The sequence below is a fragment of the Puma concolor genome, chromosome C1 (assembly GCF_028749965.1).
Source record: "Puma concolor isolate L17-30 chromosome C1, mPumCon1.1.hap2, whole genome shotgun sequence".
NCBI lineage: Eukaryota > Metazoa > Chordata > Mammalia > Carnivora > Felidae > Puma > Puma concolor.
In genome coordinates this window covers 93,624,902-93,651,674 of record NC_141674.1, presented here as the reverse complement: position 1 = coordinate 93,651,674, position 26,773 = coordinate 93,624,902, and the positions used below count along the sequence as shown (strand labels likewise).

At 45.5% G+C, this 26,773-nt stretch overlaps 1 protein-coding gene and 2 long non-coding RNA genes across 6 annotated transcripts in view; 2 read left to right on the top strand and 1 right to left on the bottom strand.

The window, feature by feature from the left end:
- The first annotated feature begins 199 nt into the window (after positions 1-199).
- Positions 200-8,146, top strand: LOC147578225 (uncharacterized). The gene is made up of 2 exons (XR_015254954.1): positions 200-477; positions 6,598-8,146. It is a non-coding gene; the product is annotated as an uncharacterized LOC147578225 (long non-coding RNA).
- SARS1 (seryl-tRNA synthetase 1) lies at positions 3,974-26,166 on the bottom strand. Its single transcript, XM_025932975.2, has 11 exons — positions 25,954-26,166; positions 18,803-18,873; positions 13,617-13,694; positions 12,227-12,385; positions 11,111-11,254; positions 10,189-10,344; positions 7,146-7,367; positions 6,462-6,591; positions 6,039-6,196; positions 4,745-4,874; positions 3,974-4,403 (listed from the first exon to the last, which is right to left on the bottom strand). The coding sequence occupies exons 1-11, from the start codon at positions 26,087-26,089 to the stop codon at positions 4,246-4,248; spliced, it is 1,542 nt and encodes a 513-aa protein (XP_025788760.1). The 5' UTR covers positions 26,090-26,166; the 3' UTR covers positions 3,974-4,245.
- LOC147578224 (uncharacterized) overlaps positions 26,125-26,773 on the top strand; it is a 65,002-nt gene continuing 64,353 nt past the window's right edge. For all 4 annotated transcript variants that reach the window (XR_015254952.1, XR_015254953.1, XR_015254950.1 and 1 more), the window contains exon 1: positions 26,125-26,264. This is a non-coding gene — a long non-coding RNA (uncharacterized LOC147578224). The remainder of the gene's footprint in view (positions 26,265-26,773) is intronic.

Here is a 26,773-nt window from a genome sequence, read left to right as displayed (position 1 = left end):
TAGGACTTTGAGATCCTGGTGAAGTCAATGTGTATGTGGGGGGGGGGGGGCGGGGGGGTAGAAGAGCTGGAGATGCGTGGTGAGAGATGGCAGATTCGGGATGTAAAGTAGGACAGCATGCAGAGAAAGGACAGGGAGAAGACAGAGATCCAGGGAACCAGCATCTAGGGGCAGGTACAATCTCCTTATCCTACCCCGCTCCTCTACTTTTAACTCAATATCCCCTCATTCTCTGCTCTCCTGCTGTTCAGGCCTTCTTCCTGTTCCCTCCTGTTGGTCCCTCTGTCTGGAACGTTCCACCTTCTTTCTGAGGGGGTGGGGACTAGGAGGGCCCAGAATGTTGATGAGGTAGGGAGAGCCTACAAGTGTCTGCTGTTTATTTATCTCTGAGGGAAAGGAGCCAGATGGGATCTGACTGAATTCGACAGCAGAGGCAGGGCAGGAGGAAAGCTCTTTTAAGATGGGAAAACTAAGCAGGTAGGTACTGAGGGGAATGGGTGAGGAGGGGAGAGACTGGAGGGGAGAGGGAGGTTCAGGAGAGAGCTAGCTGATGAGCAGGGATTCAGGGATGCCCGATGGTGGTGGGATCCAGGGAACAAGTAGACAAGGGCTGGTTCTGGAGGAAGAGTAGAGAAACAAGGGGGGAAAAAGGAAAGAAAACAATATATATATTTCTCTTTCTCTGAGACAAGATGGAAGGAGAAAAGGATGAACGTTATTCTAAATGGAAGCTTAATTCTTACCTTTCTTCGGGGTTTAAAAAAAAAAAAAGTCTCCCTGAAGGGTCGCACCATCTTATTAGCAATTTACACCTCAATGAAAATAATTTCCCAGACCATTTCTAACAGCAGGTTTAAGTGGGGGGAGGGAAGTCCAAGTCCTGTGGAGGGAACCGGACTGCTCTCCAAAATGCAGGGTTTGTCAGCCAACCAATCAGAGCAGTGAAAGAGATGACCTTCCCCTCAGAAAAGGGGGCTTTCTCAGAATCAGTGGCTGCTGGGAACCCCCTGGGATCCAGAGGTTGGGACCCGGCAGGGTTGGCGTCCCAGTCTTCCTTCCAGCAGGTCGGTGGGGAGCCACACAGCACCAGGCTTCTGCAACAAGAACCTGCCTGCAGCACCCCCCCCCCCCCACCGGGGGTGCTCTTAAAAGGGCAACGTCAGAGGCAGCGGTGTCAGCCCCACCAGAACCTCACCCATAGGCGATGTGGGGTTGCACCCCCCCTTTTGTGTGTATCTGGGAGGAGCTCTTGGGGAACCCCATGCTGGGAGGTGACTGGGGGAGTGGGGCAGGCCCCTCATTCTGGCACAGGCTCCGACATGCAGCACATTTCTCTAGGGCCCATCCCAGTTCTGCCTGTCAGACTCATCCCTGGAGTGCAGCCAGGGCTGCCCCCAGGCCCCCTGTGGGAGGTATGGGGGAGGTCGAGGTGGAGAGATGCCTTTCTTAGGACCCAGGGTAATCCGGAAAAGCTTCAGCGAAGGAAAAGCGGGACAAGGAAAAGTGTCAGATCCCAGGAGTGGCTTCACCACTGCAGAGTTTGGCTCCTTGGTGGCTAATAAACTGAACTTCTCAAGCAGTCTCACACTGGGTCCCTAGGCTTGCCTGGCTCTTTAGAATTGCGTTCTGAAAGTCTGGCTTCTAGCTGTCCCTGTCTCCTGGTAGAGAGACCAGGTGCCTCCTCTCTCTTGCCTGAAGCACCCAGACCTGCTTTTTGGGCCCTGAATTCCTGGGTGTGGGAACCAAGGGTTGGTGAAGGACCCAGGGCTCTGACTCACTCCACCAGGCCTGTGGGGTTGTTTGCCAACTGAGGTAACCTGGGTAGCTGAGGTTGGAGATGGGGCAGGTCAAGATGCCAGGGATGAGGGCATCAGCTGTGGGTTGTGGAGGCAACTGCCAGGGTGGAGTCAAGGTTATCTGGGACAGTTCCCAAGTGCTCACGTCCAGACCAGCCTTCCCATCCTAAACAAGGCTTGCATCAGGTCCATCCCACTGCTCCCGGGAGGGAAGGAGTCTGGTTTTCAGCTCACTCTGGAGCAGGCAAGCCACACCTTTCCTAATGACTGGGAGTTCTTTGAGAGCAAGGACTGTGTCCCATTCTTCCTGTAAGCCCTGTTCCTAATCGTGCCTGGAACAGAGTGAGCACTCAGTAAATGCGTGTGTTTGCCCATGTGTGCCCACCTACTGGCATGTTCTTGTGTGACCTGAGGGAAGGACCTCAGCCGCAGGGTCATCCTTTCCTTCACAACTATGTTTTTTCTCCTCCGGCTCCATCAGTAAGAAAGGAATACAGACTTCCCGCTAACAGACGAGTTGGGCCACACATCGGCTACTTTCCAGGCCTCCACTCATTCCTTCTCACTACACAGGCTCCCAGGCCTGTCCGCATTTACCCAGCCATTGGGCAGGTAGGAGAAGGCTGGTGTGGGAAGCTGGGCAGCCAACAGCATAGAGCAGGAGGCTCTCTCTGCATAAAGCAATAGGCAGTCTAGGTTCCAGGTGCCAAAGGCTCCAGAAAACTGGTCAGGTGAGAACGTATGTCAGCCAGCGCAGAGAGGGAGTCAGGGTCAGGGCAGCCAGAAGCCAGGCCAGGTCCCTACAGGCTCAGAGCCCCAGCAACTGCCCTCCCAGGGTACTTTTAGGGCATGGAGAAAAGCAGTGCCTCCTGGTGGAAGGAAGGTCACAGGCACCAAGAGCAGAAGAAGGTAGGAGAGTGCAGAGGAGGCAAGTATAGGGACCTCTAGGGCTAGTTGGGGGTGTTCAGAACCACTTGAAAGTTTCTGACCCTAAAGCCCAGTAGGCTTTTCAAACGGGGAAGTGTGTGTGGTGGGGAGCAGTTTGTTCTTTCATCCCTTTGCCCTGGCTTTGTTATCCCAGAGCAGAGGGCAATGGGCTACAGTAGAGGCAGGCTGGTGGAGCCTACCTGGTGGCAGGAAAGTCACCGTGGTCATCCTTATGGGTGGCCCAGTCCGACAGGGTTTCCAGTAGCAAGATGAACAGGATCAGTCCCAAGTCCCTAGTGGAAGACCAGCACACAGCCTCCTTCCTGGGTGCCAAGCTCAGGCAGGCCTGGGGAAGTTGCTGCTTAGGGACTAAGGGCGTGGAGATCAAGTAAAGGCTCCTAAATGACAGGCCAGTTCGGAGCCATGCCCTCATCTTCCAAAGAAACACAATAGGCACTGAGCACTGCTGAGAAGTAGGGACTCCTGGCTCCCACCTGGTCATGTTGTCTCATCTCCCTTACTCGCCTGGTACCCTGTCTTCTGTACAATGGAAGACGTATAATCATGTCCCCACCCTCTTGTCTGGGACTGTCACAAAGATAAAAGAGATCAGTATAGGAAGTCTGTTAGGCTCCTGGAAGAGAAGCACTATACTAACATAAGGTGTTATTAAAGTGAAGTGTTTGTACACTGCAGATGAAAGGCAGCAAATAAAAAGCCTAACCATCACCCTCCCCAGGGAAATGGTCAACTGGCCATTAGGGCAACAGAGGGAGCACCAGAGAAAGGAGAAAATATCGTTCCTCCCTCCCTTCTGTTCTTCTGGTTGGTCTCCCACTTGGGGGTGACTGGGCAAGAGAAGCAGGTGTTAATAAGGCTCCAACTTGTGCTCCTGAATCTGGGGACTGTGGGATTAAACACAATCTCATCTTTCCTGTGGTTTCACAGCCTCCTGCCCTTCCCATGGAGACCATCCTAGGGAACAGAAGCACCGTGAGGCTTTTTATGTCAACTCTGGCCTCTAAGCTAGTCTTACCTAACTGCTTTTAAGCAGGGTCAGATTTACAGAGGAGGATCTGGCCCTTCTGCAAGCTTGTGTGTCTAAGACAAAGTTTTCACTCTCCCCTAGAGCCCTTCCTAATCTACCCCTGCCTTCACCTACCTTCTCAAAGGTTGTCTGACTTGCTAAATGGAACAGCCTTCTTTAGAAGGAAAAGCAGAAGTGTGGTTCCAGGGACAACTGTCAGAGACAGGGTTTGAGCCCTGGGCAGAAGACTGTGGAATAGTCCTAGCCTTCCCCAGAGATGCTTTATTACATGGTTTCATCAGTCATCAGTGATTGGATCCTATGCCCATGCAAAGAGACAGGAACGTTGTGTTGTACACGGCAGACTGATCCCCTTTTAGCAATGCAGTCAGATGGGGCGGGGACGAGTGGGTGCTTGGCTTCCCTGCCCGTGGGCAGGTTCTGAGATCCCAGCTGACAGAAACGAAAGCCTGACAAACCGGGAGGAAGGAATGTTCAAGAATCAGTGACCTCCATGTTCTGCAGCCGGCTTTCTAGGGGGACATCTCTTGCTGCCCCTTTCTTTTTGCTGCCCTCATGCTGCTTCTTCTGCTTCTTTGATGGCTCCTGGTCAATGGGGGCAGGCTTCACAAAAGGGATCAGTTCTTGGAGACCTGGAAGAAGAGAGCCAATCAAATAACCTATCGTATCTCAGGAGTCAAAGCCCAAGGACCTCTGGGGAGAGTTCCACAAGACAATGATCCCTATGAACAAAAGGGCACCCACGATGGCAACTGGTTTCATTAATTCTTTTCTTCCCCAGTCTGAATTTTAGCTGCACTTGAATGTCATACCTGTACTGGCTACTCTTTCAACTTTGCCCCCTGTAACGCCTAGCACCAGAGGATAGGCAGAGTTTGGGAACAAGAAAAGCTGGTACATTCTGAAAGGGGCTTGCCATGCAGAAGAGTATGAAGACAGAAGAGGAGGAAGACGGCCGGGCAGGGAGTTTTACCTGGCGGCATGAACTCCTTCAATTTCTCAGGCACAACAATGCCCTTCTCTGTCTGGTAGTTCTCCAGGATGGCGCAGATGGTGCGAGTGGTGGCGCACATCGTGGCATTGAGCATGTGGACAAACTCTACCTGTGAAGACAGGGTCCCCACAGGGAACACAAAACTCAGCCTGGTCTTACTCATGACCAGGAACCACCCACTCAGCCAGACTTCCCAACTGTAGATTTCCAAATCAAAATCATTATTGATCTTTTTCTGGATTTGAATTAAGATTCCTTAGGTCTCCATGAGCGACAAGTGGTAGGCCCCAGCAAATGGAGGAGAGCCAGGCCCTTTAGGGGGAGGAGGAAACTAACAAGGGGCCTCTCCCTTTTACCCCTTTCAAGTCCCTTCAAGACTTGGAAAACATTAGGGCCTGAGAACTGGGTTTGAAGAGATAAGCCTACAAACCCAGACCTTCTTTGGTGAGAGGGAAGACACTGCCTTCAACTTGTTTTCTATAGACAAATGGCGATTATCCTTTATCTGGAGTCACAGAAAACAAAGTCCAAAAGAGAAAAGCTAGAATTACCTTGTAGAATAGAGCTAGATTCAGGTTTCTATCTAAAAGGACTCAGGGCACCTGGGCGGCTCAGTTGGTTAAGCATCTGACCTTGCTCAGGCCATGATCTCACAGTTTGTGGGTTTGAGCCCCGTGTCGGGCCCTGTGCTGACAGTACAGAGCCTGGAGCCTGCTTCAGATTCTGTGTCTCCCTATCTGCCTCTCCCCTGCTGTCTCTCTCTCAAAAAAAAACATTAAAAAAAATTTTTTTTAAAGGACTCAGTCCTGGGACGCCTGGGTGGTTGGGTAGTTGGGTCTGATTATTGATCTCAGCTCAGGTCATGATCTCACAGTTCTGTTCAGGAGACTGAGCTCCACATCAGGCTCTGCACTGACAGCATGGAGACTGCTTGGGATTCTCTCGTCTCCTTCTCTCTGCCCCTCTCCCATGCACGCGCGCACACACACACACACACACACACACACACACACACACACACTCTCTCTCTCTCTCTCTCTCTCAAAATAAATAAACTTAAAAAAATACATACATACATACATACATACATACATACATACATAGACTCAGTCCTGATTCAGTAGAAGTCACTTTCAGGTTCCCTTTTTGGTCTAGACTGAGAAGCTCAGATTTTCCTATGATGCTGGGATAGAACACACTCCAAGGACTGAGAAATAAGATGGACCTATTCTGCACAAGGGCCCTATTTCCTGCCTCCCCAGGGGCCGTCTACCTTGTCCATCATCTTCTTGGTTTGCCCGTATCGGATTCGGAGCCGGCGAGCCTGATAGTCTGTGCAGTTAGAACAGGAGACTAACTCACGGAAGGCTCCGGAGCCCGGAAACCAGGCCTCCAGGTCAAGCTTCTTACTGGCAGCATGATTCAAAGAACCTGTAAGGGAAAACCCCTAGAATTCATGAAGGAGGGATGGGATTTCACAAGACTGACCTTTAGCAAACCTGCAGAATTCCTTAATTTACATCCTCTCCCCAGAAGTGAAATCACGCCCAGATATTCTTATCACCAAACACTCCCAAGTGATAAGAGTGTGATGTTTTAATGTGGCAATTAATTGGATCGTGAGCTATTTTGCTCTGTGTGGCAGCCCTGCTGGTGAGGGTGGTGTTTGTGCGACGCGGGAAAGGGATGCTGATACCTGAGACAATATTCACAATGTGGTAAGGGATCCCCAAAGACTGGTAGAAGTCCTCTGCGGTAGCAATCATCTCTTCAAACATCTCCCATGACTTGTTGTCGTGTGGTGACGAGTAGACAAACTGTTCAATCTGCAGAGGAGGACCCAAGGAGACCGTGACAACAGGACAGGGCTGAAGCGGGAGATATCTTTGCAGTGAAGACCTCTTCCCACACCCCTGGGAGTCAGGTGAGGCTGGGGCCCCACATGAGGTTGGCGCTGGACTGGACTGGGGCCGCAAGAACAAATGCTACGTGGAGCTCTTGTCCTGTGCACGCCAGGTACTGTTCTAAGTACTTTATCCCATCAACTAGTTGAATCCTCACCGCAGGCCTAATGAGGGACGTGCTATTATTATCCTCCTTTTGCAGAGGAGAAAACTGAGCACAGAGAGGAGAAGCAATTTGTTCAAGGTTACACAGCTACTAAGTGTTGGAGCTGGCGCTGGGACTCAGGCAGCCTGGTTCCAGAGTCTGTGCTCACAGCCACTCCAGCACGCGCTTCTTAGGCAGAAACAGATGTAGGCGGCGAGAGAGAAGAGCGAAGCTGGGGTGGGTCCGAGTAACATAGATCGTGCCTCTCCTCTAACCACCCCGGAGAGATGCATGGGAGGGTCCTACTCCTCACCCTGACTTGACCACTCACCTTCTCAAACTGATGGACTCGAAAGATGCCGCGGGTGTCTCGGCCATGGGAGCCCACCTCCTGGCGAAAGCAGGTGGACAGGCCGGCATACTTGATTGGCAGATCCTCGGGCCGCAGCCACTCGTCCCGGTGCAGAGCAGCTATAGGCTGCTCTGATGTGGCAATCAGGTATTTCTCATCATAGGAGTTGTCATCCGACTTTTCACTGCCTTTGCCAATCACCTGTAGGAGGAGGGACCTCTATTAGTTAAGAGTGAGGGGAGAGGACCTCAGCTAGAAGAAACCACAGGGAAGATTTGAGTGATGGGATGGGGAGAACTGACTTCAATCCCTGCCTGGAAGTGAGCAGGGGAAGCTAAAAAGACAAAAGAGGGAACAGGTCACTCCAAAAGGGGATCCCTAGCAGAGATCAAAGAAATGCAAATTAAAAGGAGGTAAGATATTCTGATAATATTTTGTTATCTATCTAATAAATGAGACCTTTATGAATAACGTACAGTGGCCAATGACGGTTGGCTGTGCTGGTAGCAATATAAATGAATCCACTTGCCAAATGTTTGTTAGGTGTTTACGAAGTGCCAAGTTTGCCACTGCTGGGCAAAAGGAGACCCGGGCTCTGCTTTCGGGGTGCTTGTGAGTTAGTCTAGGATTATTCTCCTTGAAGAATCACTTTGGTGTTCAGCTGAAGAAAGTAACGCAGAAGAAAAAAAGGTAGAAACAGGGCAAAGTTCATTGTAACATGACTTAATGATGGCAAAAAAGGAAGCCCCCCCTAAATATTTCAACAAGGGAAGAGCCAACAATCCTACATCACAGCCATGTAATATTATGCAACCATTAAAAAATGATGGTTATGAAGACCACGAAGTAACACTGAAAAATGATTTTGATGTAATGCTGAGGCAATCTATATACATTGTGATTAGAAGTAGTGGAAAATGATAGATGTATGAAAAAAGCCCCCAAAAGGATATTAAAAATGTCAACTGTTGTATTAGGAATTAGGAAAGATGATGATTTCTCCCCATCATTTCCAAACTTTGTCATGTGGTATTATTTTAATTTTAAAAAAAGGAGGGAGGAAACTTCCTCTGGGTTAGTTAGCTACTTGACCATGGGAATTTAGCCTCTTATGAGGCTACCCACATACAACGTAGAAAAACTCCAGAGCTATGCAGTCTAATACAGTATAGCCACTAGCCACCAATGGCTCTTTAAATTAAATTAAAATTTTGGGGCGCCTGGGTGGCTCAGTTGGTTGAGCGTCCGGCTTTGGCTCAGGTCATGATCTCGCAGTCTGTGAGTTCGAGCCCCGAGTCGGGCTCTGTGCTGACAGCTCAGAGCCTGGGGCCTGCTTCGGATTCTGTGTCCCCCTCTCTCTCTGCCCCTTCCCCACTCATGCTCTGTCTCTCTCTGTCTCAGAAATAAATAAACATTAAAAAAATTAAAAAAAAAATTAATTAATTAAATTAAAATTTAGTTCCTTGGCTTGCACTAGCCACATTTCAAGTGTTTGATGGCCACATGTGGCTGGTGCTGCCAAACTGGATAGTAGATACAGAACATTCCCATCACTGCAGAGAGTTCTACTGGACAACGCTGCTCCAGAGAATTCACACACTGAGGTTATTAGGCAAGAAGTGCCAGCCCAGACTCTCACTACTGAGACCCGTGACTCTCCCTGTATATGGATCCAAGAAGCATCCGGAAAAGAGAGGGAGGGAGAATGCAGGAAACATAAAGGGCACTTGCCACCTAGTGTGCCTCTCATAATCCTCCGTATAAGCTTCTCCCTGGTGTTACCTGAAGGGCATCCTTCTAAAGCTCTGTTAGTGATTATCCAATCTTGGGGTTGAGATAAGGAAAAAAAGAAAAGAGAAAACCGATTTCAGCTGATACATGAACACATTCCTCTCCTCATTAAAAGAAAGAAAGAAAGAAAGAAAGAAAGGGAAGGGGCTCCTGAGTTAAGTGTCCGACTTCCACTCAGGTCACGAACTCATAGTTTGTGAGTTCGGGCCCCACATTGGGCTCTCTGATGTCGGCACAGAGCGGGCTTCGCATCCTCCGTTACCACCCCCCATTCTAGTCCTTCCCAACCTGTGTGTGTGCACACGTTATCAAAAATAAACCTGTAAAAAATTTTAATTTAAAAAAATTAAAAGAAAGAAAGAGAAGAGAGGCAGGACATCAAGGTTACACTAATGATCAGAGTTTAGAAAACATTTTGCTTCCCAATGCATCTTGAATGAAAGCCTAACTAGAAGTCATCAATAGGACCCAGTGGGAAGAAGTTCTAACTATTCAACTCCTCTCTCTACCTAAGATAAGTCAAGTGAGCCCAAGAGCATTGTCTACCTCCTTCCCAGTAGGAGCAAAGTGGCCCCCTTCTCACAGAAGGAGGACGGGGGACAAGTGAAAAGTGGACTATGCTGTGAGGGGCAGCTGTTAGCAGAGACACTCTAGAAATTCTACATGCTAGGCAGACTGTGGGTGCCACAGCTGGTGTTGGAGTCAGCTCATCAGAACGACCCTCTGACTCTCAACGTGAATAGCTCTGGCTCTCCCTGAGATGGTCCATGATTGGGAAAGAGGCACAACCCGGAAGCCACATCCATCCCAAGGAAAATATGTCTCACCCTCCAGAAGCAACTAGTCTGGGGCTAGGAGTAGGAGGATACAGGAAGATCAGCCACTTCTATAATTTTCTTTTGTCCCAAGCACTCAAAAATGTGCTTCTTTTCAAAGCCCATGGTATTAAAGTATGCTCAATTTAGATAAATCATACAGATTATCTGGGGAAAGATAATATAGACTCTATGAATGCACTGTCCAGTATGGTAGCCACTAGACACATGTAGCTATTTAAGGTAAAATTTAACAAAGATTAAAATTGTACTAGCCACATTTTAAGTGCTCAACAGCCATGATACAGAATATTTCCATCATCGCAGCAAGTTCTACTGGTCAGCACTGCTCTGTATCTTTGAAGTTAAACGTTGTAACTTAAGGCATTCTGCCACACTGCCCCAGGCTTACTCACCTTATACAGTTCTTCGTCAAACTGGCTGAGCTGTGCCACTTCCTGCATGACCTCCTTCCTCATGAAAAAGGGAGTATAAATGGGAGTGTAGCCCCGACTCCCCAAAGTGCGAAGGGCATACTGGATGAGCGCCTGTTCCAGGAATACCAGGACCCCCTAAAGGAGCAGAGACACGGCACTGTGTGATTGGGTTCTATCGCCATCATGTTTATCTGCTAGAACTTAACACTCAGAGGCAACTGGGGACACACAGGAGGCCAGCAAAGACCGTGAACCCCAACAGTTGACCCAAGAGATTCCTTCTTAACATCAATGCCCAGCACATCATCTAGGCACACTGTAAGGAGAAACAAAGCGAGGCAAAAAGGATTCTTTGTCCAGGGTGCACAGGAGGACTTTCTTGCAGTAACTCTCACGACACTGGACTCATGTGTGTATGGAGAGCATGTTTATGTGTGTGTATATATGTACAGTATCTCCAAAATTATTTTCCCATGTTCCTCTGGAAGTCTTCCCTGAATTTATCTGCCCTCTGTCCCAACTACTCTGGGTTTGTTGCCTCTACCTACCTGTTCTCATAGTCCTCTGGGCTTATTCACACCCCAGCACTCATTGACTTGGGCTCAACTTTGTTGTCTGCTGGTCCAAGTACACTAAGCTCCTTAAAAGCAGACTGTTGTGATTCAGTCAGTGCAACATATATTCATAACAGAGGGTCACTTAGTGGCTTTTGTTCTAGGGGATCCTGATAAGCACTTTCCTGGCTCAGAAAGAGAACTGCATCTACTGCCAGTAAGTGTGCAGAAGAAAGGCAAGAACAAGTGCTGGATTTGTGGGCTTCTTTAAGTAGGTTATGTTTTCTGCACATATTGTTTTTAGCTCCTTTTTTATAATCCCATCGCTATGGGTTCCTGACTCTTACCTTCAGGAAGTACCCTCGACTTCCAGCCACCACGGCCCCCTTTTCGCCTTCAAAGCCATCTACCATCACCACCAGGTCCACGTGAGAGTACTTCTTCCTGACCGTACAGTCACCCCAGATCCTCTCGACTTTGTTGTCTGCATCCTAAGGAAAACAAGAACAGGAGAGAAAGATGCACAATCACTGAACCCCGCAACCTCCACCTTTCCACACCCCATTCTAAGAACAACCTAGAGCTTTGTGAAACTACTGCTGAACTCAAACACTAGGCTTTGGTCATTGTGTACAGAAAATAGGGAAGGGAATTTGCTAGAGAATCTGTGCTCAATAGAGAAATAATAATTCACAAATTCCTAGAAGCAATTATAGCCATGGAACTGAAATCATGAATTTCTAAGAGGTCTTTTTCTCACATTTTTTTACCCTTTTAAAGGACTCCTAGAAAATCCGCAACAGGACAACCCCCTCCCCCCCAATCAGCATTGCCTGGGGTGCAGAGGAGAATGTAGATTTTTTTTTTTCCAGGTTCTCATTGGTCCTGGGGCCACACGAGGGCGGGCTCAGGGCCCTGACCTCCCGAGTCTCCCACCCCAGGCAGCAGTGAGTTTAACACTCGTTCACCAGGGAATGAATGAAAGAGGCACAGATGGGCCTAGCCACGGCTGGGGTGTCGGGGAACAAAGGCTGGGCTCAGAGCAGCTTTGTGCTGGGGAAGCTCCCACTCAGCAGGAAACTTTTATCATGCAGATTTCCCTTCAACCTGCAGCTTCTCAGCAGGGTGTGGGTGAGGGGTGAGGTTGATTTAGCAGATCCCTCCCACAGGACCCGCTGCTACCACGGGCAACACGCAGTGGAGGACAGCAGCCTGATTTAGAAGAGATTTCTGTGCCAGGAGTCTCCTCCTACCTGCTGTCTCTGCTACTTCCCGATCAGACAAGGATCTGACTCTTTCAATTCTCAATTGGTGGGCAGAGTGAATTTTACAAAGAGCCAGCTTCTGACACAAGGCATATTATACAGAGAGTGCCAGCATTTCCCTGTCCTCCTCCCGCCCCGCCCCATCCCCAACAGAGGCGAGCAGTGGAGGCAGCCGCCTGCTGTGACACCCACACCTACCTCGTCATTGCTGATGGGCACAGAGGGATGCAGAAGGTTCCCTATCTCTCGGAGGTTCTCAAACCGCTCTGCCTCCAACTTTACCCGCTCCGCATCACATTTTAGGATGGCTTCATCGATGAGGAGCCGGACTTTTTTGATTTGTGAGACTTTCAGGTTCTGTAGGTGAACAGGCCAGGCCAGTACTCAGGCCACAGAAGGTCAAGGATACAGCAGGAATAAGATTCTGCTGCCCTATTGTGCTCTAATGACAATCCTCGTGACAGCATTTTAAAAATTAACAATGAAGGCTTTCAAAGAACCAGTTTATCTCACACACACACACACACACACACACACACACACACACACACACACACAATCTTGCCCTTAAAAACTCATTGGCATTTTCTTTTGGGGTACCTAAGGCAGAGATGGATAAATTCTGGCCATTCTTCTCATTCCAAATATCTCAGGGGTTTTAATATTGTAGGTCTTGTAAGAGCTCTTTCCCTTAACCTGTACTTTCTAGGGGTGCCTGAGTGGCTCAGTGGGTTGAGTGTCTGACTTCAGCTCAGGTCATGATCTCACAGTTTATGAGTTCAAGCCTGCTTCGGGCTCTGTGCTGACAGCTCAGCTCCCAGAGCCTGCTTCAAATTCTGTCTCCCTCTCCCTCTGCCCCTCCCCCTGCTCACGATCTGTCTCTGTCTCTGTCTCTCTCTCTCAAATAAACAAACATTAAAAAAAAAAAAAACAACTTGTACCTTCTAATATTCCTAATTAAAACAACTTAGCACTCTTACATACTACATTTAACTGTTCCCTAGAAAGATTATAAATTTGTTAGGAGCAAGAGACCCTGTCTTAAGCTTATTTTGTATTCCTTCTTCCAAGTGTTTCAAACTGATTTCTTGGGGCTGGGGAGCCCTTAGCAGGTTGGCCTGGACAGGAATAGCACCCCCAACCTAGCCCTTCAAGTGCAGCAACTCTGCTTTTGTGTATTTATTCCCTTGCTATGCTTTTGTGTTACAGGTTTTAAGAAAAGGTTCGATGACTAAAAAACTTGAAAATTACTCCCCTAGGTTCACTGTTGGGAATATTTAGCGAATTCCAGCAGACTGAAAAATTCCTGGACTTTGTGAAAACAGGTTCTATAAACCAAACATAGCTCAATTCCTTTTTTCTCTTCTTCCTACTCTCAACTTTTCCATTCTATCTGTCTCCATCTCTGCGATGTAACAAACACTCAGGTGGAGAGTACAACAAGAGCGGACGGGGCCACTTCCCGCTGCACACATTCAACAGTGCACAGTGCTATGTGGGGCAGAGTGTGAGCACTTGCTTGTCTGGGAATAAAGTTACAATGAAAGAACAGAAATCCAGCCTAGAAAAGGAAAGGACAATAACTTACAGCTAAAGTGTCTGCAGTGAGGTCATCAAGATTTAATACATCCTCTGGAATGGACTCATCCCCCACTGGCTCTTTTTTCTGCAGGGACAACAAAACAAAACAATATATTAAATGAAAGAAAAATTTTGACATAGTTTTAGAAGCGCACACCAAATTAGTATATAAACTAATCTAAAAGCTGCAACACATAAGAGGAAAATTTAGTAAACTGGAAGTGAGAAATCAAAGTTTCAAGTCCTTATTCTACCACTCTCTAGCTTTTTGATCCTCGCCAGATCAATTAACCCATCGGGGTCAGAGGGCTGACACCAACAGGAACGTGAGAAGAATGTCTGCCCTGGACATGAGGGGTTATGGACACCAAGAATGTGTGAAAATGCTCATACCATTGCTCAGTGGTGGGGCAGGTGCCTGGGTGTGAATTTGTGAATTCTGGTCAACTTGCTAAGAACAATCCCAGCGTTGAGCACCGGGGGTAAAGGGAAAAAATGGATGTGATGATAGAATATTAGGATGCCAAGGAAAACAAAATTTTTAAGGAAAAAAGTCACCAAATCTGGAACTAAGTTTAAAGCAATCAATGCAGTGTGGCAAAACGGCAGAATGTGCCCAGGGCTAGGTTTTCTCCTCTCTGGTTTCTCTTCTCCTGTTCTTTATGATAGTCTGCCAAATCGTTTCCAATCCTTGCCCAGAGCCATGAAGAAAATCATTTTAGGAGTCTAACTCTTCCCAAATGAAAAGCAGTAAGGGACACCTGGGTGGCTCAGTCAGTTAAGTGTCTGACTCTCGGTTTTGGCTCAGGTCATAATCTCTTGATTCGAGTTTGAGCCCTGCATCTGGCTCCACACTGACAGTGCAGAGCCTGCACTGGATTCTTTCTCCCTCTCTCGGCCCCTCCCCCACTCACTCTCTGTCTCTCAAAATACATAAATAAACAAAAAAAAAAAAAAAAAAAGAGCTAGGGGCGCCTGGGTGGACCAGTCGGTTGAGCGTCTGACTTTGGCTCAGGTTATGATCTCATAGTTCATGGGTTCGAGCCCCATTGGGCTCTGTGCTGACAGCTCGGAGCCTGGAGCCTGCTTCGGATTCTGTGTCTCCCTCTCTCTCTGCCTCTCCTGGGCTCACACTCTCTCTCTCAAAAATAAATAAACATTAAAAAAAAATTAAGGGGCGCCTGGGTGGCGCAGTCGGTTAAGCATCCGACTTCAGCCAGGTCACGATCTCGCGGTCCGTGAGTTCGAGCCCTGCGTCAGGCTCTGGGCGGATGGCTCAGAGCCTGGAGCCTGTTTCCGATTCTGTGTCTCCCTCTCTCTCTGCCCCTCCCCCGTTCATGCTCCGTCTCTCTCTGTCCCAAAAATAAATAAAACGTTGAAAAAAAAATTAAAAAAAAAAAATTTAAAAAAAAAGGAGTTGAAGAAAATTATCAAAGGCCATTATAACAGGATATGTAAAACCTCAGCAAAACTTGCACAAAAACAAGGTGAGATTCAGAGCCTGTTTTACAACTACAAATCATGTACAATATCCTAAAGATTTCTTTAAATTCTATACATAAAACAATAGGCAATTACGTTTATACAACCTTATATACCACTGCACAAAACTGAGTCATAAGAAAGAACCAAATCTTTCGAGGGTAAAGCATAGAAATCCTTTAGATTTATTACACAATCACATACACCAAAGTGAAAAGCCAGGATGCTAACCATAACTCACATCCTTCAGTGACTCAAGCAAACTCATCTTAAAAAGTGGCTAAAGTCCAGGGGCGCCTGGGTGGCTCAGTCGGTTAAGTGTCCAACTTCAGCTCAGGTCACGATCTTGCAGCCTGTGGGTTTGAGCCCTGCATCCGGCTCTATGCTGACAGCTCAGAGCCTGGAGCCTGCTTTGGATTCTGTGTCTCCCTCTCTCTGTCCCTGCTCCATTCCCACTCTGTCTCTCTCTCAAAAATAAACATTAAAAAAAAAAAAAAAAAAAAGCAGCAAAAGTCTGAAAATACCAGAATGAGTTTTGTTAAGTACAAGCATAGACTACTGAGGTAGGAAAAAATGGCCTCAAATCTCAAGGTTTTCCATATCTAGTAGCCAAGATAGGCTGAGGCTCCTTGCTATCTGATAATTCCTCTGGGTAGCAAATTCAAGTTCCGAGTTCAAGTTCTGGGCCTGGAACTAACTTACGATGTGATTTTAGGAAAGCCCCTTAATTTCCTAAGCCTATTCTCTTACCCTTTTAATAAGGTTGACAAATATACTATACTCTAGGTTTGCAGCAAATTTCAAAACCAAAATGAGATGTACACAAAAGGTTTTTCAATACTTTCCAGAGCTATACAAATTAAAGCACTAAGACCATTCTAATGGACAGTAAGGGAGAACACTCGTTGCGGGACTACAGTAAAGGGATCTAAGAATGCCACTGCAAATGAAAACACTTCCATCTTCTTGCTAGGATAATACTTGGCTGACACTATATATACGCCCCAAAGAATACAGACAGGAGCATACACTGGAATTAGCATAATTATGGGGCCTCTGACATGCAAATGATTAAGCATCATGAGTCCCAAAGGAAGAAAACTATATGATCATTGATACCAATTTCCACAGCCAGTCACAAGCTGAAAGTGTAACAAGATACTGTTAGAGAGAAGGATTCAGATTATCACGAAGTGTAAGGTGCTAGAATCTGGAAGAACTCTTTTTGTTATGCTCTTTACTAGCTCAGGTTCCAAAATTTCATGTTTTGGTTTAGTTTAAAGGTTTACAACTTAAAAATGAGACAGATTTTAGGGAGCATTTAATATGTTTTTTAAATATGATTAAGGGGATGTGGCGCTTGGGTGGCTCAGTTGGTTAAGTCAGACACTTAACCAACGGCTCAGGTCACAATCTCACAGTCTGTGAGTTTGAGCTCTGCATCGGGCTCTGTGCTGGCAGCTTGGAGCCTGGAGCCTGCTTCGGATTCTGTGTCTCCCTCTTTCTCTGCCCCTCCCCCATTTATACTCTATCTCCCTTTCTCTCAAAAAGAAAAGAAAACATTCTGGGGCACATGGGTGGCTCAACTGGTTAAGCATCCGACGTCAGCTCAGGTTATGATCTCACAGTTTGTGGGTTCAAGCCCTGGGTCAGGCTCTGTGCTGACAGCTCAAAGCCTGGAGCCTGCTTCAGATTCTATGTCTCCCTCTCTTTCTGACTCTCCCCCGCTCATGCTTGGTCTCTCTCTCAAAAATAAACATTAAAAAAATTTTTTTAAATAAATATAACAAAACTTCAAAAAAATTTTTTAAAAACGATTAAGGGGATAAGAGGACTTTTTTTTAAATGAGTAAATCTTTCATTCTTTTTTTAAATTTATAAAAGATTATTTATTTATTTATTTATTTATTTATTTATTTATTTATTTTTGAGAGAGAGAGAGTGCACAAGCACCAGCAGGAGAGGGGCAGAGAGAGAGGGAGACATAGAATCCGAAGCAGGCTCTAGGCTCTGAGCTGTCAGCACAGAGCCCGACGTGGGACTTGACTGCACAAACTGGGAGATCATGACCTGAGCCGAAGTTGGACATTCAATCAATGAGCCACCCAGGTGCCCCGAGGATATTTCTGAAGAAAGACTAAAAACATCAACTATTCTGGATACCAAAGCAAGCCCAAGCTGAAACTTAACATTCTCCAAGCAAGGAAAGAGTTTTGGGATGAAAACCAGTAACTACTTGCCCTCTGTTGTTCCTTGCACTTGCTGAAGAACTACAATGTTGTAGGCATTGTGCCAGGTTCTCCACATTTAAAAACTTTAGTTCTTCCAGTTCTGTTCTGTAGGTGAATGTTAACACTGACATTTCACAGATGAGAAAACCGAAGCTCAGAAGTGTACTTGGCTGAAGCCACACAGCTAGCAATCCAGGATCTGAACTCCTTATCTGTGCTCTTTTCATTAAACAGCACGATGACACTGAGACAAAGAATCTCAAGTCCACCATAAGAAAACCTTTCTGGCACTGTAGGTTGAGCTTAAGAAATAACTGGACAAGGGGCGCCTGGGTGGCCCAGTCGGTTAGGCAGCCGACTTCAGCTCAGGTCATGATCTAGCGGTTCGTGAGTTCAAGCCCCATATTGGGCTCTGTGCTAACAGCTCAGAGCCTGGAGCCTGCTTTGGTTTCTGTGTCTCCCATTCTCTGCCCCTCCCCCACCCACGCTCTGACTCTGTCTCTCTCTCTAAAAAATAAACATTAAAAAAACCTTAAAAAACAAGAAATAAGTGGACAAGATTACTGGTGGAATTTATATTCTTATTATAAGAACAAAATAGACAATGGGGCGCCTGGGTGGCTCAGTCAGTTGGGCGTCTGACTTCGGCTTGGGTCATGCATGATTTTGCAGTCCGTGGGTTCGAGCCCTGCATCGGGTTCTGTGCTGACAGCTCAGAGCCTGAAGCCTGACTAAGATGTTGTGTCTCCCTCTCTCTCTCTGCCCCTCCCCCACTCACACTCTGTCTCTCAAAAATGAATTAAAATGCATTAAAAAGTAAAAAAAAAAAAAAAAAAAAGAACAAAATAGACAACGAATGAGCAATGTGGCAAGAATCTTATCTTGCTGCAGACTGAATGTCTGTGTCCTCCCAAAATCTGTATGTTGAAACCTAATCCTGTGTGATGGTATTTGGAAGTGGGGTCTTTCAGAGTAAATTAGACCATGAAGGCAAAGCCCTCATCAAAGAGATTAGTGCTCTCCTTATAAGAGACCCCAGAGAGCTCTTTTCTATCATGTGAGGATACAACAAGAGGCCTGCCTATGAACCAGGAAGCGGGTCCTCACCAACATGGAATCTGCCAGCTCCTTGATCTTGGACTTACTAGTCTCCAGAACTGTGAGAAATAAACTTCCCTTGTTTATAAGGCGCCCAATCTATGGTACTCTGTTATAGCAGCCTGAAAGGACTAAGACATATCTGAAGACAGAAGATGGACTCACCTTTCCCTGAAGGTGCCTCTTAGTTCCCTTCCCCACTTCCTTCTTTTATTTTTAAAATATTTTCCCCTGGTAAGAAATTCAGTATCTCCTAGAATTAGGTACTAAGAATTAAGTACCTCCTAGAATTAGGTACTAAGTTAGACACTACATGAGGGTTAACCAAGAGCAAGATGAAACCCCTCTGCTCAAGTTCTCAAGGCTGTTACCATTCTCTCACCTTCATTTTCTCCCCAATTGTCTTGCTGCATAGGTTCTTCAGCTTGTTCAAGTTGTCTGCCCGAAATCGGCCTGAAGAAGAAAGAATCCAAGAATATACCAAAGACATGCACATAATTAAAACATCCCCCTCTCTTAATCATGGACCTTTAGGCAGAGCTAAAGGATCTCATGAAGCTGTGAAATCTTACAGCTTTAGAGCCCCCAATTTAGTTGGCATGTAGTGGTGACAATAGGATTACCTCAGCATTTGATGACTAGGAAAAGTCCCTTCTGGGACTGAAATTATAAAGTATCACAAGCTGGATAATGTCACAGTAGAATAACACATCTGAGAAACCTGGAAAAAACTCAAGTAACTATAACTTGCTCAATTATCTTAAAATCCACTTAAAGAAACTATGTGATATGCGCTAGACTCTAGAAAGAGGGCAGTCTTGTTTCTAGTCCCATGAACTTGTGCCAGAAATGGTTAATGTTATTCCCTTTGCTCTGACATAAATCTCACCTGCGGCCTTGAGAGTAAGTTTCTTAAATTTTTTTTTTTTAATGTTTATTTATTTTTGAGACAGAGAGAGACAGAGTGTGAGCATGGGAGGGGCAGAGAGAGAGGGAGACGGAATCCAAAGCAGGCTCCAGGCTCTGAGCTGTCAGCGCAGAGCCCAATGCAGGGCTCAAACTCACGAACCATGAGATCACGACCTGAGCCAAAGTCGGATGCTCAACAGACTGAGCCACCCAAGTGCCCTGAGAGTAAGTTTCTTATACTTTAGTTTCTTTTGGGGAAGACAGTGCTCTAATCAGCCTATAGGGGTACTGTGGCCCAAATTAGCATGTCAGTATTGTGGTTCATTAGTCTAATTAGCAAAAGTTGGACCACTTGAATCTAAGCCTGAGTAGCAATACAGCAAAAATCAAGTTTTTGATAGGTGAAATGATGACTAGAAATGAGACAGCACCTAGGCAGCTATTTTCTAAGGTTTTGCTGAACTTGAACTAATAAACTTCAGCACAAAATGATGTAACTACTTTCTCATTCACTTATATTGATTAGAGAGATAGGAACAGAAGAGTGGTCACCAGGGCTGGAGGGGAGAGGGGAAAACAGAATGGACTACAAAGGGGCAGTGAGAGGGTCTCTGTGGTGATGGAACCGTTCTGTCCTGAGTGTGGCAGTTGTTATACAAACTTACACATGGGATAAAGTCACATAGAACCCCACACACACACATACACACACACACACACACACACACACACACACACACACACACACACACAAAGTGCATGTAAAACTGGTGAAATCTGAATAAGGTCTGTGAATTGTGGCAATGTCAATTTCTTGGCTTTAATATTGTACCAGCTATGCTAGATGTCGTCATTGAGGAAAACTGGGTGAAGGGTACACAGGACCTTCTTATACTATTTTTGCAACTCCCTGTGAATCTGTAACTGTTTTGACATAAAAAGGTTTTAAAATTTTTATTTAGTCCCTATTTGCAAGGCCCTATGTTAAGTGCTGGCAATATAAAAGAAAATATCATGCTAGGTGTTGAAAAGAAAGAAAAGACAATTAAAAATAATATAACAATGCTGAATGTTTCAATCAATGAATATAGCATATCCCTTCATTATCTTTAATTTCTCAGGAATGTTTTGTAGTTTTCAGTGCAGGGATCTTGAACATCATTTATTAAAAGTATTCTAGAGGGGCGCCTGGGTGGCGCAGTCGGTTAAGCGTCCGACTTCAGCCAGGTCACGATCTCGCGCTCCGTGAGTTCGAGCCCCGCGTCGGGCTCTGGGCTGATGGCTCAGAGCCTGGAGCCTGTTTCTGATTCTGTGTCTCCCTCTCTCTCTGCCCCTCCCCCGTTCATGCTCTGTCTCTCTCTGTCCCCAAAATAAATAAACGTTGAAAAAAAAAATTAAAAAAAGTATTCTAGATATCAGTGCTTTTTAATTATTATTTGTATCTAGAAATATCATTGGGGCGCCTGGGTGGCTCAATCGGTTAAACATCCGACTTCGGCTCAGGTCATGATCTCATGGTCCATGAGTTCAAGCCCTGCATTGGGCTCTGTGCTGACAGCTCAGAGCCTGCAGCCTCTTTGGATCCTGTGTCTATTTTTGAGAGAGAGAGAGACAGAGCGTGAGCAGGGGAGGGGCAGAGAGAGGGAGACACAGAATCTGAAGCAGGCTCCAGCATCTGAGCTGTCAGCACAGATCTGGCCCAACGTGGGGCTTGAACTCGCAAGTGGTGAGATCATGACCTAAGCCGAAGTCCAACGCTCAGCTGACTGAGCCAGGCACCCCAACATAAAAAATGTTTTTAAAAATTAAAAAAAAAAAAGAAATATCATTGATTCTGTACATTACATACAGTGATCTTGCTAAATTTAATTCTAATAGTTTAGATGCTGCATACACAATCAAGTTATCTGCAAAAAATGACCACTTTAATTCTCTTTTTTACTGAGGTATAATTGACATATCTTACATTAGTTACATGTACAACATAATGATTTGATACTTGTATACACTGCAAAATGATTACCACAGTAAATCTAGTTACCATCTGTCATCACCTTCTATTCCAATCCTTTATTTCTTTTTCTTGCCTTGTCTAGAACCTTGCCTTGTCTAGAACCTCTAGCATGATGTGGATTAGAAGTGGTGATAGCAGATATCTTTGTCTTGTTCCCAACCTCAGGGGAGAAGCATTCAGTACTTCATCATTAAGAACATTAGCTATAGGCTTTTTGATAAATACCTATTATCAGATTAAAGTAGTTCCTTCTATTCCTAGCTTGCTGCATGGGAAAAATGAACTTGATCTCTATCTCACATCATACACCAAAACCAATGTGAGATGAATCATCCATCTAAATGTGAAAGGCAAGGTAATACAACTTCTAGAAAAAATATTGGAGAAACTCTTCAGGAACTTGGGATATGAAAAGACTTCCTAAAAAGAACACAGGAAGCATAAACTATAAAGAAGAGATCAATAAACTAGACTTCATAAAAATTAATTTCTATTCATTAAATGACTGAAAGAGTGAGAGGCAAGTCACAAACTGGGAGAAAATATGTGCAATACATACATCTGACAAGGTCTTATATCCAGAATGGATAAAGAATTCCTACAAATCAATAAGAAAAAGACAAACAAATAATAATTGGTCAACATCCTTGAACAGACACTTCTTAAGATAGGCTATCCAAGTACTAAGAGGTTTATGAACAGGTGCTCAATATCTTCAGTCATCAGGAAAATTCATATTAAAACCACAATGAGATACCACTACAAATCCACCAGAATGGCTAAAATTAAAAAGACTGCCAATACTAAGGGCAAGAATGTAGAACAACTAGAACTCTTCTTTTGCTAGTGGGAGTGTTCACTGATATGACTACTTTGGATAACTATTTGGTAATATCTACTATCTCTAAACATGTCCCTACCTCATGATTCAGCAACTCTACTCCGGGGCATATACCTAACAGAAATGAGTGCTTATGTCTACCAAGAGACACACAAAACAATGTTCATAGCACCTTATTCATAATACCCTTAAATCGGTAGTAATCCAAATGGCCATCAGTAGAACTGATTGGAGTATTTATATGATGATTGGCATATTTACATAAGGGAGTACTGTACAACAATGAAAAAGAACCAACCACTGCTCCACATGAAAAGATGGAACAATCTTATAGGCATAATTTTGAGAGAAAGAAGGCACATACAAAAGTGTATATGCTATGTAAACCCATTTATATTAAGTCCAAAATCAGGCAAAATTAATTTATGGTGACAGAGGGCAGAATACTGGTATTTTTGGAAGGGGCACGAGAGAGACTGCTGGGATGCTGCGAATGTCTTTGATCTTGATCTGGATGGTGGTTACACAGGTATACAGATTTATAAAACCTATTAAGCTGCACATTAAAATTTGCATATTTTACTGAATATATTACATCTCAATAAAAATAAGCTTAGAAAGGTTGCATATCAAAATAGTATAAACGCCACAACAAGATACATGAGATACAGAGAACACTCAACAAATGAGGTAGTGCTATGGGAACAGAGTTGGTTTAGCAAAGAGGGCTGATGGAAGTGGGGGCAGCAGCCTGGTAAGGAGTATTCCAAGAAGAGGCAACAATCACAGGTGTGTGAAAGAGCATACAGGTAGCATAACAAGGCTAGAAGAAAGAGTGGAGGGCATATGTTGGAGAGTGACAGAAGATGAGGCTAGGAAGACATGTGGAGCTTTGTAAATTATGTTAAGTAATTTGCATTTTTATGCTTTAGGGCAACACTGTCTGATATGGTAGCCGCTAGCTACCTGAGGCTACTGAGGATACGAAACATGGCAAGCCCAAATTGAGATATACTGTACATGTAAAATATACATCGGATTCTGAAGACTTGTGAAAAAGAAAAAGGATGTAAAATATCTCAGTTTTTATAACTGATCACATGTTGAACATTAATTTTATATATATTGGATAATTTAATATCTTGCTAAAATTAATTTCCTAGGGTGCCTGGATGGCTCGGTTGAGTGACCAATTCTTGATTTTGGCTCAGGTCACGATCCCAGGGTCATGGGATGGAGCCCTGTGCCCGGCTCCGTGCTGAGTGTGGAGTCTGCTTAAGATTCTCTTTCCCCACTGCTCCTCTTCCCTGTTTGCGCACACTCTCTCTCCAAAATAAAATTTTAAAAAATTTTAATTTCTTGTTTTTCTTTCCCTTTTTAAGTGACTACCAGAAAATTTACAATCACACATGTGGCTCACATTATATTTCCATCAGACAGCGCTGCTTTAAGGTAAGAATGTCACTGCAAGACTTAAATCTGGATGTAAAATGATTAGATTTAAACTACAAAAAGATTACATGTTCTGGATGTGGCCCTGCACTAGGTGACTCTGGGGTGAAGCTGAAAGCAGTTAGAAAGTTCTCCCAATGAGAAGGACCTGGCTTAAGGCATGTGCTGTAGGGTTAAGTGGAAATAACTTCAACAGTTGGTAATGAGAAATCTCGTGCAGAAGTGCACAGGCTAGATAGAATTCCTGTAATTAGTAGCAGATTTCAAGATACACTGAAATATAGTTGCTTTGGAAATAGTCGAGACAAATGCTCATCAGATGTCCAAATGTGTCCTTGCCATATTACTCTTTATTAAAAAGAAGAAATCGTAGTTTGAATCCTTGGAGTTAGAAGAGTTGTGGTCAACTCTGATGTGACACTATGACTCCAAGTTGTATCAGACATCTATGTTCCACACAAAGCCCTCGTGGCAAGTCTTGCAAGTCTACAGGCAGACAAATAGGTATACTTGTGAAGCCTGCTGTGTCCTCATTCAGGGAACATGATCTGAGTTTTTAATGTGGCTCTGGGTTACAAGTCCTTGTTGCAGCCAATAACAAAAAAACCCCAACCTCTGATCTGAGGTTCAGACGTAAAAGAACCTCGATGTAAGATCTGTTGATGTCCAACTTGGGCAGCCAGTGACTTGGGAAACATCATGAACTTTTGGCTGCAAAGAAAGTATTAGGAAGGGATGTCGTGTAGAAAAGAATCAAATCAACAGGTATGCTGAAAATAAACGACATAAACTGTTTTTCATACAGAAGGGCATAGTGGCCTGAACAAAGAAACTATTTGTGAATTCAATAAACCTTTGTCAAACCCTTGCTAAGAACCAGGTACAGTGCTAGGTACTGGGATTAAATGTATACATGTGTATATGTATATCCTGTATGTATATGTATACCCTAGCTACTAGGACATACAGGTGAATAAAACAACCTTGTCCCCAAAGAACTCATCCCTTTACCATATATCCACTCATCATGTAAGGGACAGAATTTCACGTGGATGTGCATGTTATAGACAAGAGACCAACACATTCAAAGTCTTTAACGGCTGACACAAAATCTGATACGTCTGACTTCTGATTCAGTAAAAGTGTCCAGTCTAGTTTTTTTCTTCCATTTAATTCCATTGCAACTTAAAAATTCAGATTTACATGTGAATCAGTGGTGGGATCTCACAGTCAAATACCACATTAGAATGAATGAGACTACAGAATTAGCAGACAACAGGAATTAATCAAATACTCTTTTCCTACCCTATACCCTGATAAATTTAGGAAAATCAATTTTCCTAATAGAAATCCACCACATTTTTGCATAGCAAGTGTCTTTGCAGCGTGCTGTCATAAAACCTGGCCCTCAGCTGGTTGCAGACCTATTGCATCAGACAAAAAAAAAAAAAAAAGAGTCACATGTGCTTGACAGCTTCCGGCCAATCAGTGACTACTCCAGTTAATCCAGGCAGAGGTTGATAGGCAGAGGGTTCTCTGGTTTTATTTAGCTTCACGAAAGATGCCCGGATCAGTTCCAGGTTCTAGACCAACTCTGCTAACGTCTTTTCCGGAAAACTTGCACATATCACAATTAAACAACCTTAATAGTTACAAGCTTGTTCTTGCCTCACCTCGCTTCTCTCCCCATGTCCGGTCAACTACGGAAAAGTCTTTCCTCGATTCTTACAGGTATGCCTGCAGGTCAGAGGGATGACCTTCCCCAAAGCTCGGAAATCTTTGTTTTTAGCCAGGAGCGGCTGCCTAAGTCTCAAAATACTTCCAATATGGGTGGACTGAAACTATTACGCTGCAACCGTGACTCAGTCTCAGGCTGGAGCCTTAGATCCTATCAAATTAGAGGGACACCACTCGGGGCTTACGGAAGATGAGAAAGGGACCTAAAGCGACCAAAGACAGGTGTTAGGAAAGGGGACCCTCCCACCCCAAACCTCCCGCTCTAGCTTTCTTCTGGCTACCCTTGCCGCAGGAAGGCTTGACAGCTCTTGATGCGCACGCGCCATGCTCCTCCCCAGACGACCAGAGAGCCGCACAGAGCACGCATGGAAGGCAGCTCCCACCACCCGGGTGGAGGGAAATGGTGGGACGGTCCCGGCTCGCCCCGTGCGTTTTAGGGGATAGTGAGAGCCTCGGAGTCACCGCAACCAGGGAGGGGACTGACGAGGGGCAGAAGCTGTGGTCTCAGGAGCGGTAACGAGATCAGAGAGATGAAGTTGGTATTAGAACCGTGGGACACCCTGAGCGTCCTGGTACTTACATCGTCGCCACTCGCCGTCTGCCTTCACCAGCTGATCTACTAGTCCCGGGTCCTTGAAGCGCTTCTCCTGCGTCTCTCGGATGAGGGCTGGGTCCCCTCCTTTATCTACCCGAAACAAATCCAGATCCAGCACCATCTTTCAAGCTCTCGGGCCACACTATGGGACGTGAAGAACGTATCACCGCAGCCACTGACCGCCGCACTGCGCCGGCGCGCTGACCCGCCCTCCCCGCGCAGGCGCGGCCGGAGGGCGCAGGCGCCCCCTCTCGGCCGGAAGAAGCTGTGTCGGAGACTGGGCCGCGGATAGGAAGGTGGAGTGTTTGGGCGTGGGCTTTTCAGGTCGTGCGCAGCTCCGGTCTGGTTCATGGGCTTTGTCCCTGTCTGTCCCAGCGCTGATTGTAGGGTCTCTGGTTGTCCCATAAAAGTGAGTGCCTCAGTTTCCTCATGTTAAAGGGCATATCTCAGTGTAGGCAGAGGCCTGCCAATATGGTCTCTGGCTTCCGGAAGCTGAAGCTTCCAATAGATGCCAGTTTTTGTCTTGCAAGGATGGTTCCTAAGACTGGACCGTCTCCCTGAATTTCTGTTCTCTTCTCCATCTTGTGACAAGACTATGGTTACATATTTTAGTCTCATGTTAAAGTCCTGAAGGTTGGTAACAGGAGATTCCTGTTTTCCTGCTAGGATACCTTTCCTAACCGGATTATTGAGTAAACCATATTGTCCTGTTACCAACCTTTAGGATCACAGGATTGGAAAAGTGCAGTTGAAATAGTTGAGAGACATGAAGAGACTCTAACGAAGAGGAAAGTATTTAGCAGAT

What these genes read in the sequence shown, in the direction of transcription:
- SARS1 (XM_025932975.2), bottom strand. Translation starts at nt 26,089, where the DNA reads ATGGTGCTGGATCTGGATTTGTTTCGGGTAGATAAAGGAGGGGACCCA. An exon ending in CAATTGGGGAGAAAATGAAG is followed by an intron (nt 13,695 to 18,802) that starts GTGAGAGAATGG and finishes TTGTCCCTGCAG; the next exon opens with AAAAAAGAGCCAGTGGGGGA. An exon ending in CCAAGAAGATGATGGACAAG is followed by an intron (nt 4,875 to 6,038) that starts GTAGACGGCCCC and finishes CTGTCTTCACAG; the next exon opens with GTAGAGTTTGTCCACATGCT.